The sequence below is a fragment of the Manis pentadactyla genome, chromosome 10 (assembly GCF_030020395.1).
Source record: "Manis pentadactyla isolate mManPen7 chromosome 10, mManPen7.hap1, whole genome shotgun sequence".
NCBI lineage: Eukaryota > Metazoa > Chordata > Mammalia > Pholidota > Manidae > Manis > Manis pentadactyla.
The window spans coordinates 63769750-63787667 of NC_080028.1; the positions used below are offsets into that span (position 1 = coordinate 63769750).

At 38.9% G+C, this 17918-nt stretch overlaps 1 protein-coding gene across 4 annotated transcripts in view; it reads left to right on the forward strand.

Annotated features, from left to right (window-relative positions):
- The window catches only part of TBC1D15 (TBC1 domain family member 15), a 110232-nt gene that overhangs the window by 29079 nt on the left and 63235 nt on the right, over nucleotides 1-17918 (forward strand). Inside the window, exon 1 of one of the 4 annotated variants that reach the window (XM_036930810.2) lies at nucleotides 323-377. The exons of the other annotated variants lie outside the window; for them this stretch is intronic. Coding sequence (XP_036786705.2) covers nucleotides 366-377 — 12 coding nt within the window. The 5' untranslated portion in view covers nucleotides 323-365. Of the gene's footprint in view, nucleotides 1-322; nucleotides 378-17918 lie in introns of those variants that run through there. 4 annotated transcript variants of the gene reach the window in all.

The following is a 17918-nucleotide window of genomic DNA, read 5'->3' on the forward strand; positions in this document are numbered from 1 at the left end:
TTGCACCAAAGTTTATGAAATATATTGGTTTTTAGTTTTTTTTAAAATTTAAGAATCCTGTATTTATTTATTTTCCATTTTGAGAAATAATTGATATATATTATGTTTGTCATATAGGTAGAGTAGAAAGAAAAGGAAAAAAACTTGTGAGAACTCTTAGAATCTACTGTAAGTTTTAATCCAATTAACTGACCATTTTCACGAGTTGCTGATGTGAAAAAAAGTGCTTTTATTTTAAAATTGAAAACCATTAAAAAATTTTTGTTTTGCCTAAAAATTTTTTTTATTGAAATGTAGTTGATACACAGTGTTACATTGTTTTCAGATATGCATCATAGTGTTTTGACAGTTATATACATTACGAGATGCTCACCATTGTAAGTGCAGGTACCATCTGTCACCATACAAGATGTTACAATATTATTGGCTGTATTCCCTATGCTGTACATCCATCTCTATGACTAATTTATTTTATAATTTGAAGTTTATACCTCTTTATCCCCTTCACCTATTTCACCCATCCACCCCAACTCCCTCATGATAACTGGCAGTATGCTTTCTGTGTTTATGAGTCTATTTATATTTTTTGTTCAGTTTTGTTTTTCAGATTCCACATATTTGTCTTTCTCTGATTTACTTCACTTAGCCTAATGCCTTCTAGGTCCAACCATGTTGTCATAAATGGCAAGATTTCATTCTTTTTAGTGGCTGAATAATATTCCATTGTTTATATGTATCACATCATCTTGATCCATTCATCTGTTGATGGATACTTAAGGTTGCTTCCATATTTTGGCTATTATAAATAATGCTGCAGTAAACAGGGGTGCATATGTTTTTTTGAATTAGTGATTTTGTTTTCTTTGGGTAAATTCCCAGAAGTGGAATTGTAGATTGTATGGTATTTCTGTTTTTAGTTTTTTGAGAAATCTCCATATTGCTTTCCGCAGTGGCTGCATGAATTTACAATCCTACTAACAGCGTGTGAGGGTTCCCTTTTCTCTGTAACCTCACCAACACCTGTTACTTCTTGTTTTATAGTTTATTTTCTTGTAATGTTTTTGTCTGATTTTGGTGTCAGGGTTATGCTGGTCTCATAGAATGAGTTAGGAAGTACTCCTCTTCAATTTTCTGGATACATTTGTGTAAGATTGCTTTTATTTCTCTTCTAAATATTCAAGAAAACTCACCAACAAACCCAACTGGGCCTGGAGTTTTCTTTGTGGGAAGGTTTTTAACTACAAATTCAGATTCTTTGATACTGGCTACTTAAGTCACCTTTTCATTGTAAGTGAGTTTTTAGTAGCTGTATCTCTTCAAGACTATCTGATTTGTCTAAGTCCTCAAATTTTTTAGTACCTTTTTTATATGTGTAATACCTTGTACTGATGTTCATGTTCTAATTTTCAGTACTGGTAATTTGTATCTCCTGTATTTTCCCCATCTGTCTTGCTTGAGGTTTACCAGTTTTATTCTTAAAGAACTAGCTCTTGGTTTTGTTGATTTTCCCCTCCCCCCATATTTCTTTCTATTTTCTTGATTCCTATTCTGCTTAATTCTGCTTAATCTTTATTTCATTCTGCTTAATTTGCATTTCTTTTTCTAGTTTTACAAGGTAGAAGCTGAATTTTGTTGATGCTTTTTTTGTTTTTTAAGCATGTAGCACTATGTATTAGCCACTAAGCACTGCTTTAATGGTAATATGTAAGTTTGGATATAATGTGTTTGCATTTCCATTTAGTTTAGATACTTTCTAATTTCCCTTTTGATTTCTACTTTGACACTTGGATTATTTAGAAATATGTTTATACATTTCCAGATAAGTAGGAGTGTTCCAAAGATACTTCTAGAAGTTACTGATTTATTTATTTTTTTGTTTTTTTTTGTGAGGGCATCTCTCATATTTATTGATCAAATGGTTGTTAACAACTATAAAATTCTGTATAGGGGGGTCAATGCTCAATGCACAATCATTAATCCACCACAAGCCTAATTTTCGTCAGTCTCCAATCTTTTGAAGCTTAACAAACAAGTTCTTACACGCAGTACAAATTCTTACATAGTGAATAAGTTACATGGTGAACAGTACAAGGGCAGTCATCACAGAAGCTTTCGGTTTTGCTCATGCATTATGAATTATAAACAGTCAGTTCCAATATGAATATTCATTTGATTTTTATACTTGATTTATATGTGGATACCACATTTCTCTCTTTATTATTATTATTTTTAATTAAATGCTGAAGTGGTAGGTAGATATAAGATAAAGGTAGAAAACATAGTTTAGTGTTGTAAGAGAGCAAATGTAGATGATCAGGTGTGTGCCTGTAGCCTATGTGCTAATCCAAGCTAGACACGGGCAATAAAACATCCACGTATGCGGAAGATTTCTCTCAGAACAGGGTGGGGGGGGCTCTAAGCCTCATCTCTGTTGATCCCCATTTTCTCACCTGATGGCCCCCCTGCGACTGTGCCTGTCTTAGGTTGTTCCTCCCTTGAGGAATCTTACCCCTCTCTGGCTAACCAGTCATCTTCCGGGGCCATACAGGGAAATGTTAAGTTGGTAAGTGAGAGAGAAGCCTTATTGTTTGAAAAGGTTAGCTTTTTACTTCTTTGCATATTTATACCCTGTGGGTTCTATGCCCAGCATTTGTCTTGAGGTGTCTTTACCACTTGGAAGAATTATGATACTCGGTAAATTCGACATGTGGCACGAATTCTATTTAAGGGTTGTAATTAGGAAGGAAGAAGAAAAGCTATAGAAGTAGCAGGCGGAAGAAAACCTGGGAAGATTGATTATTTCTTTGACATATCTTCTTGTAGAGTAACTTCAGCATGTATAGGTTTTAAACTACTAATTAAATTGCGCACACACATTAACATAATAGGAGTACAGTTACGTAACCAAAGCATACCTGTAATTACCAGCCATCTCCAGTGAAACCAAGAAAACCAGTTAGGCACCTTAGGCATTTGTGAAAACTTATCTATGATATGGTGGATATTGTCCAACTGAACTTGAACAGTCTGAGAGAATTCAGATAAATTAAAACAACCCATTCCTGGGGACTGTTCACATGCCATATGTTCTTTTAACAGTAAATAGTTTGTAGTTGTAAGACTTTGGAGCGCTACAATTTGCACTTCTCCAAATTCTTGGTTGAGTTCCAACAGTATAGATCCAGTCCAATTTTGTTGTTTTACTGTATGCACAGGCCAGCTTAGATATCTCCTTCCTCATTCCCATGGCAAGTCCAGGAACTGGTGGGATGAGTGCATCTACAGCTGTAGCAGTGCGTGGATCTTTGTTGGGGTTTTTTGATGATCATCTTCTGGCATGAGTCTTCCAGAGAGTGCAGATGTTGGAAGTTCTTTTTCATATCGTATCTTAGTTCATTTTCGGGGTAGCCCAATTAGGCTTTGATCCTCTGTATAAACACAAACAGACCCTTTGCCTACACTTTTATATGCCCTTTATACCCTTGTGTAGAACTCGTTGGAGGTTACCACACAGGAACTGCCCCTTTTTTTTTTTTTTTTTTTTTTTTTTGCTATCACTAATCTACACTTACATGATGAATATTATGTTTACTAGGCTCTCCCCTATACCAAGTCTCCCCTATAAACCCCTTTACAGTCACTGTCCATCAGCATAGCAAAATGTTGTAAAATCACTACTTGCCTTCTCTGTGTTGTACAGCCCTCCCTTTTCTCCTACCCCCCCATGCATGTTAATCTTAATACCCCCCTACTCCTCCCCCCCTTATCCCTCCCTACCCACCCATCCTCCCCAGTCCCTTTCCCTTTGGTACCTGTTAGTCCATTATTGAGTTCTGTGATTCTGCTGCTGTTTTGTTCCTTCAGTTTTTCCTTTGTTCTTATATTCCACAGATAAGTGAAATCATTTGGTATTTCTCTTTCTCCGCTTGGCTTGTTTCACTGAGCATAATACCCTCCAGCTCCATCCATGTTGCTGCAAATGATTGGATTTGCCCTTTTCTTATGGCTGAGTAGTATTCCATTGTGTATATGTACCACATCTTCTTTATCCATTCATCTATTGATGGACATTTAGGTTGCTTCCAATTCTTGGCTATTGTAAATAGTGCTGCAATAAACATAGGGGTGCATCTGTCTTTCTCAAACTTGATTGCTGCGTTCTTAGGGTAAATTCCTAGGAGTGGAATTCCTGGGTCAAATGGTAAGTCTGTTTTGAGCATTTTGATGTACTTCCATACTGCTTTCCACAATGGTTGAACTAACTTACATTCCCACCAGCAGTGTAGGAGGGTTCCCCTTTCTCCACAGCCTCGCCAACATTTGTTGTTGTTTGTCTTTTGGATGGCAGCCATCCTTACTGGTGTGAGGTGATACCTCATTGTAGTTTTTTTTTTTTTTTTTTTTTTTTTAATAATTATTTTTTATTGAAGGGTAGTTGACACACAGTATTACATTACATGAGTTTCAAGTGTACAACACAGTGGTAGAACATTTATATACATAATTCTAGGTTCCAGCTATCACCCTACCAGGCTGTTACAATATCTTGACTATATTCCTTATGCTATACATTACATCCCGGTTACTAATTTATTTTACCATTGGAAGTCTGTCCTTTTTTTTTTTTTTTGTGAGGGCATCTCTCATATTTATTGATCAAATGGTTGTTAACGACAATAAAATTCTGTATAGGGGAGTCAATGCTCAATGCACAATCATTATTCCACCCCAAGCCTAATTTTTGTCAGTCTCCAATCTTCTGAGGCATAACAAACAAGTTTTTACATGTAGAACAAATTCTTACATAATGAATAAGTTACATAGTGAACAGTACAAGGGCAGTCATCACAGAAACTTTCGGTTTTGCTCATGCATTATGAACTATAAACAGTCAGTTCAAATATGAATACTGATTTGGTTTTTATACTTGATTTATATGTGGATACCACATTTCTCTCTTTATTATTATTATTTTTAATAAAATGCTGAAGTGGTAGGTAGATACAAGATAAAGGTAGAAAACATAGTTTAGTGTTGTAAGAGAGCAAATGTAGATGATCAGGTGTGTGCCTGTAGACTATGTGTTAATCCAAGCTAGACCAGGGCAATAAAACATCCACGTATGCAGAAGATTTCTCTCAGAACGGGGGGGTGAGGTTCTAAGCCTCACCTCTGTTGATCCCCAATTTCTCACCTGATGGCCCCCCTGCGACTGTGCCTGTCTTAGGTTGTTCCTCCCTTGAGGAATCTTACCCGTCTCTGGCTAACCAGTCATCTTCCGGGGCCATACAGGGAAATGTAAAGTTGGTAAGTGAGAGAGAAGCCTTATTGTTTGAAAAAGTTAGCTTTTTACTTCTTTGCATATTTATGCCCTGTGGCTTCTATGCCCAGCATTTGTCTTGAGGTATCTTTACCACTTGGAAGAATTATGATACTCGGTAAATTTGATATGAGGCACGAATTCTATTTAAGGGTTGTAATTAGGAAGGAAGAAGAAAAGCTATAGAAGTAGCAGGCGGAAGAAAACATGGGAAGATTGATTATTTCTTTGATATATCTTCTTGTAGAGTAACTTCAGCATGTATAGGTTTTAAGCTACTACTTAAATTGCACACACACATTAACATAATAGGAGTATAGTTACATAACCAAAGCATATCTGTAATTACCAGCCATCTGCAGTGAAACCAAGAAAACCAGTTAGGCACCTTAGGCATTTGTGAAAACTTATCTATGATATGGTGGATATTGTCCAGATGAACTTGAACAGTCTGAGAGAAATCAGACAAATTAAAACAACCCATTCCTGGGGACTGTTCACATGCCATATGTTCTTTTAACAATAAATAGTTTGTAGTTGTAAGACTTTGGAGCGCTACAATTTGCACTTCTCCAAATTCTTGGTTGAGTTCCAACAGTATAGATCCAGTCCAATTTTGTTGTTTTACTGTATGCACAGGCCAGCTTAGATATCTCCTTCCTCATTCCCATGGCAAGTCCAGGAACTGGTGGGATGAGTGCATCTACAGCTGTAGCAGTGCGTGGATCTTTGTTGGGGTTTTTTGATGATCATCTTCTGGCATGAGTCTTCCAGAGGGTGCAGATGTTGGAAGTTCTTTTTCATATCGTATCTTAGTTCATTTTCGGGGTAGCCCAATTAGGCTTTGATCCTCTGTATAAACACAAACAGACCCTTTGCCTACACTTTTATATGCCCTTTATACCCTTGTGTAGAACTCGTTGGAGGTTACCACACAGGAACTGCCCTTTTTTTTTTTTTTTTTTTTTTTGCTATCACTAATCTACACTTACATGACGAATATTATGTTTACTAGGCTCTCCCCTATACCAGGTCTCCCCTATAAACCCCTTTACAGTCACTGTCCATCAGCATAGCAAAATGTTGTAGTATCACTACTTGCCTTCTCTGTGTTGTACAGCCCTCCCTTTTCTCCTACCCCCCCATGCATGTTAATCTTAATACCCCCCTACTCCTCCCCCCCTTATCCCTCCCTACCCACCCATCCTCCCCAGTCCCTTTCCCTTTGGTACCTGTTAGTCCATTATTGAGTTCTGTGATTCTGCTGCTGTTTTGTTCCTTCAGTTTTTCCTTTGTTCTTATATTCCACAGATAAGTGAAATCATTTGGTATTTCTCTTTCTCCGCTTGGCTTGTTTCACTGAGCATAATACCCTCCAGCTCCATCCATGTTGCTGCAAATGATTGGATTTGCCCTTTTCTTATGGCTGAGTAGTATTCCATTGTGTATATGTACCACATCTTCTTTATCCATTCATCTATTGATGGACATTTAGGTTGCTTCCAATTCTTGGCTATTGTAAATAGTGCTGTAATAAACATAGGGGTGCATCTGTCTTTCTCAAACTTGATTGCTGCATTCTTAGGGTAAATTCCTAGGAGTGGAATTCCTGGGTCAAATGGTAAGTCTGTTTTGAGCATTTTGATGTACCTCCATACTGCTTTCCACAATGGTTGAACTAACTTACATTCCCACCAGCAGTGTAGGAGGGTTCCCCTTTCTCCACAGCCTCGCCAACATTTGTTGTTGTTTGTCTTTTGGATGGCAGCCATCCTTACTGGTGTGAGGTGATACCTCATTGTAGTTTTAATTTGCATTTCTCTGATTATTAGCGATGTGGAGCATCTTTTCATGTGTCTGTTGGCCATCTGTATTTCTTTTTTGGAGAACTGTCTGTTCAGTTCCTCTGCCCATTTTTTAATTGGGTTATTTGTTTTTTGTTTGTTGAGGCGTGAGAGCTCCTTATATATTCTGGACGTCAAGCCTTTATCGGATGTGTCATTTTCAAATATATTCTCCCATACTGTAGGGATCCTTCTTGTTCTATTGATGGTGTCTTTTGCTGTACAGAAGCTTTTCAGCTTAATATAGTCCCACTTACTCATTTTTGCTCTTGTTTTCCTTGCCCGGGGAGATATGTTCAAGAAGAGGTCACTCATGTTTATGTCTAAGAGGTTTTTGCCTATGTTTTCTTCCAAGAGTTTAATGGTTTCATGGCTTACATTCAGGTCTTTGATCCATTTTGAGTTTACTTTTGTATATGGGGTTAGACAATGGTCCAGTTTCATTCTCCTACATTTAGCTGTCCAGTTTTGCCAGCACCACCTGTTGAAGAGACTGTCATTTCGCCATTGTATGTCCATGGCTCCTTTATCAAATATTAATTGACCATATATGTCTGGGTTAATGTCTGGATTCTCTAGTCTGTTCCATTGGTCTGTGGCTCTGCTCTTGTGCCAGTACCAAATTGTCTTGATTACTATGGCTTTATAGTAGAGCTTGAAGTTGGGGAGTGAGATCCCCCCTACTTTATTCTTCTTTCTCAGGATTGCTTTGGCTATTCGGGGTCTTTGGTGTTTCCATATGAATTTTTGAATTATTTGTTCCAGTTCATTGAAGAATGTTGCTGGTAGTTTCATAGGGATTGCATCAAATCTGTATATTGCTTTGGGCAGGATGGCCATTTTGACGATATTAATTCTTCCTAGCCACGAGCATGGGATGAGTTTCCATCTGTTAGTGTCCCCTTTAATTTCTCTTAAGAGTGACTTGTAGTTTTCAGAGTATAAGTCTTTCACTTCTTTGGTTAGGTTTATTCCTAGGTATTTTATTTTTTTTGATGCAATTGTGAATGGAGTTGTTTTCCTGATTTCTCTTTCTGTTGGTTCATTGTTAGTGTATAGGAAAGCCACAGATTTCTGTGTGTTGATTTTGTATCCTGCAACTTTGCTGTATTCCGATATCAGTTCTAGTAGTTTTGGAGTGGAGTCTTTAGGGTTTTTTATGTACAGTATCATGTCATCTGCAAATAGTGACAGTTTAACTTCTTCTTTACCAATCTGGATTCCTTGTATTTCTTTATTTTGTCTGATTGCCGTGGCTAGGACCTCCAGTACTATGTTAAATAACAGTGGAGAGAGTGGGCATCCCTGTCTAGTTCCCGATCTCAGAGGAAATGCTTTCAGCTTCTCGCTGTTCAATATAATGTTGGCTGTGGGTTTATCATAGATGGCCTTTATTATGTTGAGGTACTTGCCCTCTATTCCCATTTTGCTGAGAGTTTTTAATATGAATGGATGTTGAACTTTGTCAAATGCTTTTTCAGCATCTATGGAGATGATCATGTGGTTTTTGTCTTTCTTTTTGTTGATGTGGTGGATGATGTTGATGGACTTTCGAATGTTGTACCATCCTTGCATCCCTGGGATGAATCCCACTTGGTCATGGTGTATGATCCTTTTGATGTATTTTTGAATTCGGTTTGCTAATATTTCGTTGAGTATTTTTGCATCTACGTTCATCAGGGATATTGGTCTGTAGTTTTCTTTTTTGGTGGGGTCTTTGCCTGGTTTTGGTATTAGGGTGATGTTAGCTTCATAGAATGAGTTTGGGAGTATCCCCTCCTCCTCTATTTTTTGGAAAACTCTAAGGAGAATGGGTATTATGTCTTCCCTGTATGTCTGATAAAATTCTGAGGTAAATCCATTTGGCCCGGGGGTTTTGTTCTTTGGTAGTTTTTTGATTACCTCTTCAATTTCGTTGCTGGTAATTGGCCTGTTTAGATTTTCTGTTTCTTCCTGGGTCAATCTTGGAAGGTTATATTTTTCTAGGAAGTTGTCCATTTCTCCTACGTTTCCCAGCTTGTTAGCATATAGGTTTTCATAGTATTCTCCAATAATTCTTTGCATTTCCGTGGGGTCCGTCGTGATTTTTCCTTTCTCGTTTCTGATACTGTTGATTTGTGTTGACTCTCTTTTCTTCTTAATAAGTCTGGCTAGAGGCTTATCTATTTTGTTTATTTTCTCAAAGAACCAGCTCTTGGTTTCATTGATTTTTGCTATTGTTTTATTCTTCTCAATTTTATTTATTTCTTCTCTGATCTTTATTATGTCCCTCCTTCTGCTGACCTTAGGCCTCATCTGTTCTTCTTTTTCCAATTTCGATAATTGTGACATTAGACCATTCATTTGGGATTGCTTTTCCTTTTTTAAATACGCTTGGATTGCTATATACTTTCCTCTTAAGACTGCTTTTGCTGTGTCCCACAGAAGTTGGGGCTTAGTGTTGTTGTTGTCATTTGTTTCCATATATTGCTGGATCTCCATTTTGATTTGGTCATTGATCCATTGATTATTTAGGAGCGTGTTGTTAAGCCTCCATGTGTTTGTGAGCCTCTTTGCTTTCTTTGTACAGTTTATTTCTAGTTTTATGCCTTTGTGGTCTGAAAAGTTTGTTGGTAGGATTTCAATCTTTTGGAATTTTCTGAGGCTGTTTTTGTGGCCTAGTATGTGGTCTATTCTGGAGAATGTTCCATGTGCACTTGAGAAGAATGTATATCCCGCTGCTTTTGGATGTAGAGTTCTATAGATGTCTATTAGGTCCATCTGCTCTACTGTGTTGTTCAGTGCTTCCGTGTCCTTACTTATTTTCTGCCCAGTGGATCTATCCTTTGGGGTGAGTGGTGTGTTGAAGTCTCCTAGAATGAATGCATTGCAGTCTATATCCCCCTTTAGTTCTGTTAGTATTTGTTTCACATATGCTGGTGCTCCTGTGTTGGGTGCATATATATTTAGAATGGTTATATCCTCTTGTTTGACTGAGCCCTTTATCATTATGTAGTGTCCTTCTTTATCTCTTGTTACTTTCTTTGTTTTGAAGTCTATTTTGTCTGATATTAGTACTGCAACCCCTGCTTTCTTCTCACTGTTGTTTGCTTGAAATATGTTTTTCCATCCATTGACTTTTAGTCTGTACATGTCTTTGGGTTTGAGGTGAGTTTCTTGTAAGCAGCATATAGATGGGTCTTGCTTTTTTATCCATTCTGTTACTCTGTGTCTTTTGATTGGTGCATTCAACCCATTAACATTTAGGGTGACTATTGAAAGATATGTACTTATTGCCATTGCAGGCTTTAAATTCGTGGTTACCAAAGGTTCAAGGTTAGCCTCTTTAGTACCTTACTGCCTAACTTAGCTCGCTTATTGAGCTGTTATATACACTGTCTGGAGATTCTTTTCTTCTCTCCCGTCTTGTTCCTCCTCCTCGATTCTTCATATGTTGGGTGTTTTGTGCTGTGCTCCTTCTAGGAGTGCTCCCATCTAGAGCAGTCCCTGTAAGATGTTCTGTAGAGGTGGTTTGTGGAAAGCAAATTCCCTCAGCTTTTGTTTGTCTGGGAATTGTTTAATCCCACCGTCATATTTGAATGATAGTCATGCTGGATACAGTATCCTTGGTTCAAGGCCCTTCTGTTTCATTGTATTAAATATATCATGCCATTCTCTTCTGGCCTGTACGGTTTCTGTTGAGAAATCTGACGTTAGCCTGATGGGTTTCCCTTTATAGGTGACCTTTTTCTCTCTAGCTGCCTTGAACACTCTTTCCTTGTCCTTGATCTTTGCCATTTTAATTATTATGTGTCTTGGTGTTGCCCTTCTTGGATCCTTTCTGTTGGGGGTTCTGTGTATTTCCATGGTCTGTTTGATTACTTCCTCCCCCAGTGTGGGGAAGTTTTCAGCAATTATTTCTTCTAAGATACTTTCCATCTCTTTTCCTCTCTCTTCTTCTTCTGGGACCCCTATAATACGGATATTGTTCCTTTTAGATTGGTCACACAGTTCTCTTAATATTATTTCATTCCTGGAGATCCTTTTGTCTCTATGTCAGCTTCTATGCGTTCCTGTTCTCTGAGTTCAATTCCATCAATGGCCTCTTGCATTCTATCCATTCTGCTTATAAACCCTTCCAGAGTTTGTTTCATTTCTGCGATCTCCTTTCTGGCATCTGTGATCTCTTTCCGGACTTCATCCCATTTTTCTTGCGTATTTCTCTGCATCTCTGTCAGCATGTTTATGATTCTTATTTTGAATTCTTTGTCAGGAAGACTGGTTAGGTCTGTCTCCTTCTCTGGTGTTGTCTCTGTGATCTTTGTCCGCCTGTAGCTTTGCCTTTTCATAGTGATAGGAATAGTTTGCAGGGCTGGGATGAGTGACGACTGGAAGGACTTCCTTTCTTGTTGGTTTGTGGCCCTCCTCTCCTGGGAGAACAGCAACCTCTAGTGGCTTGTGCTGCGCAGCTGCGCGCAGACAGGGTTTCTGCTTCCTGCCCGGCTGCTATGGAGTTAATCTCCGCTGTTGCTGTGGGCGTGGCCTGGCTCGGGCAGCTACTCCAAAATGGTGGAGTCGCGTTGGAGCAGGAGGTGCTGGGAGGCTATTTATCTCCGTAAGGGGCCTCCCTGCTCCCTGCAGCCCAGGGGTTAGGGTGCCCAGAGATCCCGGATTCCCTACCTCTGGATTAAGTGACCCGCCCTGCCCCTTTAAGACTTCCAAAAAGCACCCGCCAAAACAAAACAACGACCACAAAAAAAAGAAGAAAAAAAAATTTTTTTTAATTAAAAAAAAAAAAGGTGGTCGTTCGTTTTTCTTTATTCTCCGGTGCCAGCCTCAGGCCTCTGCTCACCGGTCTTTCTGCCCTGTTTCCCTAGTATTGGGGTCCCTGTCCCTTTAAGACTTCCAAAAAGCGCTCGCCAAAACAAAGCAGCAAAAAAGCAAAAAAAAAAAAAATCGTCGCGCGCTTTTCTTATGTCCTCTGTCGCCCAGCCTCCAGTGCCTGCTCACTGTTCTTGCTGCTCTGTTTTCCCAGTATCGAGGGCCCTGCACTCTGGCCCGGATGGCTGGGGCTGGGTGTTCGGCAGCCCTGGGCTCCGTCTCCCTCCCGCTCTGCCTGCTCTTCTCCCGCCGGGAGCTGGGGGGAGGGGCGCTCGGCTCCCGCGGGACCGGGGCTTGTATCTTACCCCCTTCGCGAGGCGCTGGGTTCTCTCAGGTGTGGATGTGGTCTGGATATTGTCCTGTGTCCTCTGGTCTTTATTCTAGGAAGGGTTGTCTTTGTTATATTTTCATAGATATATGTTGTTTTGGGAGGAGATTTCCGCTGCTCTACTCATGCCGCCATCTTCCGCCCCTCCCCCTGCCTACACTTTTATATGCCCTTTAGATCATTGTGTAGAGCTCATTGGAGGTCACCACACAGGAACTGCTTTTTTTTTTTTTTTTATCATTAATCTACACTTACATGACGAATACTTCGTTTCCTAGGCTCTCCCCTATACCAGGTCCCCCCTATATACTCCTTTACAGACACTGTCCATCAGCGTAGCAAAATGTTGTAGAATCATTACTTGTCTTCTCTGTGTTGTACAGCCCTCCCCTTTCTCCCACCCCCCTATGGATGCTAATCTTAATACCCCCCTTTTTCTCCCCCCCCTTATCCCTCCCCACCCACCCATCCTCCCCAGTCCCTTTCCCTTTGGTACCTGTTAGTCCATTCTTGAGTTCTGTGATTCTGCTGCTGTTTTGTTCTTTCAGTTTTTCCTTTGTTCTTCTACTCCATAGATGAGTGAAATCATTTGGTATTTCTCTTTCTCCGCTTGGCTTGTTTCACTGAGCATAATACCCTCCAGCTCCATCCATGTTGCTGCAAATGGTAGAATTTGCCCTTTTCTTATGGCTGAGTATTGTGCCATTGTGTATAAATACCACATCTTCTTTATTATGGACATTTAGGTTGCTTCCAATTCTTGGCTATTGTAAATAGTGCTTCGATAAACAGGGGTGCATTGGTCTTTCTTATACTTGATTGCTGCATTCTTAGGGTAAATTCCTAGGAGTGCAATTCCTGGGTCAAATGGTAAGTCTGTTTTGAGCATTTTGATGTACCTCCATACTGCTTTCCACAATGGTTGAACTAATTTACATTCCCACCAGCAGTGTAGGAGGGTTCCCCTTTCTCCAAAACCTCGCCAACATTTGTTGTTGTTTGTCTTTTTGATGGTAGCCATTGTGTGAGATGATATCTCATTGTGGTTTTTATTTGCATTTCTCTGATGACAAGCGATGTGGAGCATCTTTTCATGTGTCTGTTGGCCATCTGAATTTCTTCTTTAGAGAACTGTCTATTCAGCTTCTCTGCCCATTTTTTAATTGGATTATTTGCTTTTTGTTTGTTGAGGTGTGTGAGCTCTTTATATATTTTGTATGTCAACCCTTTATCGGATCTGTCATTTTTGAATATATTCTCCCATACTGTAGGATACCTTTTTGTTCTGTTGATGGTGTCCTTTGCTGTACAGAAGCTTTTCAGCTTAATATAGTCCCACTTGTTCATTTTTGCTGTTGTTTTCCTTGCCCGGGGAGATATGTTAAAGAAGAGGTCACTCATGTTTATGTCTAAGAGGTTTTTGCCTATGTTTTTTTCCAAGAGTTTAATGGTTTCGTGACTTACATTCAGGTCTTTGATCCATTTTGAGTTTACTTTTGTATATGGGGTTAGACAATGGTCCAGTTTCATTCTCCTACATGTAGCTGTCCAGTTTTGCCAGCACCATCTGTTGAAGAGACTGTCATTTCGTCATTGTATGTCCATGGCTCCTTTATCAAATATTAATTGACCATATATGTCTGGGTTAATGTCTGGATTCTCTAGTCTGTTCCATTGGTCTGTGGCTCTGCTCTTGTGCCAGTGCCAAATTGTCTTGATTACTATGGCTTTATAATAGAGCTTGAAGTTGGGGAGTGAGATCCCCCCTACTTTAATCTTCTTTCTCAGGATTGTTTTGGCTATTCTGGGTCTTTGGTGTTTCCATATGAATTTTTGAATTATTTGTTCCAGTTCATTGAAGAATGTTGCTGGTAGTTTCATAGGGATTGCATCAAATCCGTATATTGCTTTGGGCAGGATGGCCATTTTGACGATATTAATTCTTCCTAGCCACAAGCATGGGATGTGTTTCCATCTGTTAGTGTCCCCTTTAATTTCTCTTAAGAGTGACTTGTAGTTTTCAGAGTATAAGTCTTTCACTTCTTTGGTTAGGTTTATTCCTAGGTATTTTATTTTTTTTGATGCAATTATGAATGGAGTTGTTTTCCTGATTTCTCTTTCTGTTGGTTCATTGTTAGTGTATAGGAAAGCCACAGATTTCTGTGTGTTGATTTTGTATCCTGCAACTTTGCTATATTCCGATATCAGTTCTAGTAGTTTTGGGGTGGAGTCTTTAGGGTTTTTTATGTACAGTATCATGTCATCTGCAAATAGTGACAGTTTAACTTCTTCTTTACCGATCTGGATTCCTTGTATTTTTTTGTTTTGTCTGATTGCCGTGGCTACGACCTCCAGTACTATGCTAAATAACAGTGGAGTGAGTGGGCATCCCTGTCTAGTTCCCGATCTCAGAGGAAAAGCTTTCAACTTCTCACTGTTCAGTATAATGTTGGCTGTGGGTTTTTCATAGATGGCCTTTAATATGTTGAGGTACTTGCCCTCTATTCCCATTTTGCTGAGAGTTTTTATCATGAATGGATGTTGAACTTTGTCAAATGCTTTTTCAGCATCTATGGAGATGATCATGTGGTTTTTGTCTTTCTTTTTGTTGATGTGGTGGATGATGTTGATGGACTTTTGAATGTTGTGCCATCCTTGCATCCCTGGGATGAATCCCACTTGGTCATGGTGTATGATCCTTTTGATGTATTTTTTTTTGAATTCGGTTTGCTAAAATTTTGTTGAGTATTTTTGCATCTACGTTCATCAGGGATATTGGTCTGTAGTTTTCTTTTTTGGTGGGGTCTTTGCCTGGTTTTGGTATTAGGGTGATGTTAGCTTCATAGAATGAGTTTGGGAGTATCCCCTCCTCTTCTATTTTTTGGAAAACTTTAAGGAGAATGGGTATTATGTCTTCCCTGTATGTCTGATAAAATTCCAAGGTAAATCCATCTGGCCCGGGGGTTTTGTTCTTTGGTAGTTTTTTGATTACCGCTTCAATTTTGTTGCCGGTAATTGCTCTGTTTAGATTTTCTGTTTCTTTCTGGGTCAGTCTTGGAAGGTTGTTTTTTTCTAGGAAGTTGTCCATTTCTCCTAGGTTTCCCAGCTTGTTAGCATATAGGTTTTCATAGTACTCTCTAATAATTCTTTGTATTTCTGTGGGGTCCGTCGTGATTTTTCCTTTCTTGTTTCTGATACTGTTGATTTGTGTTGACTCTCTTTTCCTCTTAATAAGTCTGGCTAGAGGCTTATCTATTTTGTTTATTTTCTCGAAGAAGCAGCTCTTGGTTTCATTGATACTTTCTATTGTTTTATTCTTCTCAATTTTATTTATTTCTTCTCTGATCTTTATTATGTCCCTCCGTCTGCTGACCTTAAGCCTCATTTGTTCTTTTTTTCCCAATTTCGATAATTGTGACATTAGACTATTCATTTGGGATTGTTCTTCCTTCTTTAAATATGCTTGGATTGCTATATACTTTCCTCTTCAGACTGCTTTTGCTGTGTCCCACAGAAGTTGGGGCTTTGTGTTGTTGTTGTCATTTGTTTCCATGTATTGCTGGATCTCCATTTTGATTTGGTCATTGATTATTTAGGAGCATGTTGTTAAGCCTCCATGTGTTTGTAGAATTTATTTCTTTTTGCCTGATTTGTAGAATTTATTTCTAGTTTTATACCGCTGTGGTCTGAAAAGTTGTTTGGTAGGATTTCAATCTTTTGGAATTTACTGAGGCTCTTTTTGTGGCCTAGTATGTGGTCTATTTTGGAGAATGTTCCATGTACACTTGAGAAGAATATGTATCCTGTTGCTTTTGGATGTAGAGTTCTATAGATGTCTATTAGGTCCATCTGCTCTAGTGTGTTCTTCAGTGCTTCTGTGTCCTTACTTATTTTCTTTCTGGTGGATCTGTCCTTTGAAGTGAGTGGTGTGTTAAAGTCTCCCAAAATGAATGCATTGCATTCTATTTCCTCCCTTAATTCTCTTAGTATTTGTTTCACATATATTGGTGCTCCTGTATTGGGTGCATATATGTTTATAATGGTTATATCCTCTTGTTGGACTGAGCCCTTTATCATTATGTAATATCCTTCTTTATCTCTTGTTGCTTTCTTTGTTTTGAAGTCTATTTTGTCTGATACTAGTATTGCAACACCTGCTTTTTTCTCATTGTTGTTTGCATGAAATATCTTTTTCCATCCCTTGACTTTTAATCTGTGCATGTCTTTGGGTTTGAGGTGAGTCTCTTGTAAGCAGCATGTAGATGGGTCTTGCTTTTTTATCCATTCTATTACTCTGTGTCTTTTGATTGGTGCTTTCAGTCCATTTACATTTAGGGTGATTATTGAAAGATACGTAATTATTGCCATTGCAGGCTTTAAATTCGTGGTTACCAAAGGTTCAAGGTTAGCTTCTTTACTATCTTTCTGTCTAACTTAATTCGCTTATTGAGCTATTATAAGCACTGTCTGATGATTCTTTATTTCTCTCCCTTCTTATTCCTCCTCCTCCATTCTTTACATGTTGGGTGTTTTATTGTGTGCTCTTGGTGTTTCGTTTGACTACTTTTGTGGGTAATTGATTTTATTTTTTGCCTTTAGTTATTATTTGGTTGGTCTTCTTTCTTTGCTGAGATTTTATTTCCTCTGGTGACATCTATTTAGTCTTAGGAGTACTCCCATCTAGAGCAGTCCCTCTAAAATACCCTGTAGAGGTGGTTTATGGGAGGCAAATTCCCTCAAGTTTTGCTTGTCTGGGGATTGTTTAATCCCTCCTTCATATTTAAATGATAATCGTGCTGGATTCCGTGTCCTTAGTTCAAGGCCCTTCTGTTTCATTGCATTAAATATATCATGCCATTCTCTCTGGCCTGTGAGGTTTCTGTTGAGAAGTCTGATGATAGCCTGGTTGGTTTTCCTTTGTAGGTGACCTGTTTTCTCTCTCTGGCTCCCTTTAATACTCTGTCCTTGTCCTTAGTCTTTGCCATTTTAATTATTATGTGTCTTGATGTTTTCCTCTTTGGTTTCCCCCTTCTCTCAGGAGTTCTGTGGGCTTCCATAGTCTGAGCAACTATTTCCTCCCCCTGTTTGGGGAAGTTCTCTGTAATTATTTGTTCAAATACACTTTCTATCTCTTTTTCTCTCTCTTCTTCTTCTGGTACCCCTTTAATGCAGATACTGTTCCTTTTGGATTCGTCACACAGTTCTCTCAATATTGTTTCATTCTTGGAGATCCTTTTATCTTTCTCTGTCACCTTCTATGCGTTCCTGTTCTCTGGTTTCTATTCCATCAATGGCCTCTTTCATCTTATCCATTCTGCTTAGAAATCCTTCCAGAGATTGTTTCACTTCTGTAATCTCTCTCCGGACGTAATCCCCTAGCTCTTGAATATTTCTCTGCAGCTCTGTCAGCATGTTTATGATTTTTATTTTGAATTCTTTTTCAGGGATACTGGTTAGTTCCGTCTCTGCAGATCCTCTCTCAGGTGTTGTCTGACCTATCTTAGACTGGACTAAATGTTTTTGCCTTTTCATGGTGATAGCGGTGGCTGTAGGAAGGTTTCGGGTG